Consider the following 2,840-nt stretch of genomic DNA (forward strand, 5'->3'; position numbering starts at 1 on the left):
CTGACAGAAATTTTAAAAATAGCCAGTTTCTTTTACAGGGTAGGCTGCAAGTACATTCCTGCAAGATAACACAAATGAAAGCCAAAGACAAACCTTCTGTTCCTGCAGAGCTTTTCAAACAGGTCCAGTGTCTGAGTGTAGTTAGACACTAAAACCACCTTGTCGTTACTGGTGCTTTTTGTAACAGCAAGGATGTAGTCCAAAACCAGCATCTTTCCTGGATAAAAGGAAAAGAAAGGAGAAAGCTAGAGTGAAGTTCCCAAATTCCAGATCTTGGAGCGGCACTTGATAAGATGCTAATATAGTCTCATGGTTGCTTGCGTTAGGCAGCACATTTGTACTATTGAGTTCCACAGTACCTGAAAGCTGAGGCTCCACAGATTTGGTGCTGTAGCCAGCAGGGAACAAGTCCAGGGCTCCCATAAAACCTTCTTCCTCTTCCACACACTTATCATAGATAAGAGCAGGGTCTGGAGAACAGAGTTCAGAGACTGTGGTGTTCATAAGGGAGACAAAAAACCCTACCCATAGTGTAAAAAACAAACACATTGCATGAGTAGAACAACTCACGATTGCAGAGCTTCTTCAGAGAAGTGATGGAAGAGAGAGATGACACGCTGATTTTGCCCTCCTTCAGCTCCTCCACTGGCTTGGCTTGCTTCAGGAAGTTCTTGTACAGTTCAGCCTGCAAAGGTGTGAGTCTGAAAGAACAAGAGCTCTGCAGTCTCAGCCTGCACCTAAACCATCCCCATCCTTCCTCCTCCATCTACACAGTGCATTCCTTTCAGCCTATTTTTAGCTATGGCATAGAGAGCCTAGAACTGCCTCCAAGGCTGATAGTAGAGCATTGATCTATCAGCCCAGAGCCGGAAAAGAAGCTTGCAGATACTCTGCACAGCCCAGGGCTCTGCTGTTCACAGCTGCCCAGAGCATGCCAGCTGGCTGGCAGAACCACCAGTTGTGGGTTGTCCATCCCCATTTCAGGAGGGAAAGCAACATATTGCCAATGGCTACAATCTCAGTCCTAGAGGGAAGCAGCTAACACAAGCATTAAAGGGCTTTTTGCAGCTTTTTAGTCGTCCTTAGTGTTCCTCCCATTTCCCAGCAGAGGACATGCTTTCTGGTACCTGCAGCACACCACCTGCTCAATCTTCACTGGCAGGTATTTGGACAGGATGTCTGAAGTTCTTCGGATTAAACACCTGCAGGGAAGGAAGTTAAGATCAGATGCTTGATGATATCAAAACCTGTTTTATCACTATTATTCCTCATGAGCTCAACACAAAGTTCCTAATAGACTCCATCAGCCCATGCTACAGAGCCCAATATGACCCACTGTCCTTGTGAGGCTTCCAAACTTGGTTCATGAGATTTGGAGGGATCAGGCATGATTCCACCTAACAGAGCCCAGTCCCTTATGGGAGAAACCAAACTCCTCCTCGGACTAGCAACAGCATTTTCAACATGAGCTACAACAGAACAGTGCCACAGACAGCAAACAAGGACAGGATTTAGCCACCACACACCATGGACACAACCCAAAGAACTAGCAGGCAGCTCTCCACGTAGTAACTTAGGAGCCATTCTCAGCCAAGATGGGTTCATTGTCTCGCCCAAGGTTTCAGCAAAGGCCATATCCTTTGGGGCTCTAGAAATGCCCCATGGAGTGGTTCTACCACACTTTAGAAAAGATGGGATGGACTAGAGAAGAAGTGCTGAACTGAGCAACAAGAACGAGGTGCAGAAACCCAGTTCTGCCAGGAAACAGCGAAAATATGATGTTACAAAACCTACAGAAGAAAGACAGCAGGGATATATGACAGCTCCAAAATCTGTCAAAGGCTGTTAAAGAAAGGAATAATCTCTTCTTCAAACCCATAACCAGTAAGATGAAAAGAAATGGGCTTAAGGTGCAATAAGGAAGATTCACGTTACACATTAAGAGCATTTTCTAACTGCAAAGACAGTGATGCCCTGGAAAAGGCATCCTGGGGAATTTGTAAGGTCTTCAGTGCTGGATGGGGGGTTAAGTTAGGTCTGACACCTTCTACCTTAGGAAGACGAACTAGATGCCTTCTTCAGGGCCCCTCCTCCCTGACACCTATGATTCTACGTGTCTTTGCATCACAGTCTCATTTGTAATTTCTACCAAATTCAACCAATTCATCTGTTACTAATTACGTGCTTCATTTTCCCTATTTGTGTATCATGATTATTGGACAATAAAGGAAAGGACACAGACCTTGACACAGCCAGGCACAAAAATTCCTGTACATACCTTTTCATCAACTATAAAAAGAAATAAACGCACCCCAAGAAGGAACAAGCTTTTCTCCTCCCAACCTCTCCTTTTTCTTAGGCTTCTACAAGCTGACTTGAGTCAAGGTCAGGCTGTCTCTATAGAGAGGCTGTACTCAGTGTGAAATTCAATTTACCATGACTATGAACTGCAGGATTGTATTTGTGATGGTTGGAAGAGCTCAGATTAAACAACAACAACAAAAAAAGAAATAGAAATGAAGATAACAACAATGCTGAGTATTCAAAACAGTGACTACTAAGAATTTAGAGAAAGACAAGTGATTGCCGGCAGATGTAGATAAATTGGCTGTATTCATGAACAGAAAAGAAAACAGGTTTAAACAAATACTAAAAATCAACCAGAGAAGTAAGAGTATTTTTCCTTGCAGACATGCTTCTTGGAGATCTGAAGTCACATCTGATGCTAGAGGTTTAATCCCATTAGCCCTACACACTCAACACAGCTATGAAAGTGTGAGATGGACTCTTTTGTGACTTGGGCAATCAACAGCAGAACTAGCCAATGTGCCTTACACTCT

The 2,840-nt window shown here is 43.8% G+C and overlaps 1 protein-coding gene across 1 annotated transcript in view; it reads right to left on the minus strand.

Moving 5' to 3' along the window:
• Positions 1-2,840, minus strand: part of RAD54L (RAD54-like (S. cerevisiae)) — a gene marked incomplete at its 5' end in the record, with an annotated part of 17,172 nt that overhangs the window by 3,481 nt on the left and 10,851 nt on the right. Inside the window, 4 exons of the mRNA XM_010138082.1 lie at positions 94-217; positions 360-470; positions 571-701; positions 1,128-1,202. Coding sequence (XP_010136384.1) covers positions 94-217; positions 360-470; positions 571-701; positions 1,128-1,202 — 441 coding nt within the window. The remainder of the gene's footprint in view (positions 1-93; positions 218-359; positions 471-570; positions 702-1,127; positions 1,203-2,840) is intronic.

Source organism: Buceros rhinoceros, unplaced genomic scaffold (genome assembly GCF_000710305.1).
Source record: "Buceros rhinoceros silvestris isolate BGI_N320 unplaced genomic scaffold, ASM71030v1 scaffold17616, whole genome shotgun sequence".
NCBI lineage: Eukaryota > Metazoa > Chordata > Aves > Bucerotiformes > Bucerotidae > Buceros > Buceros rhinoceros.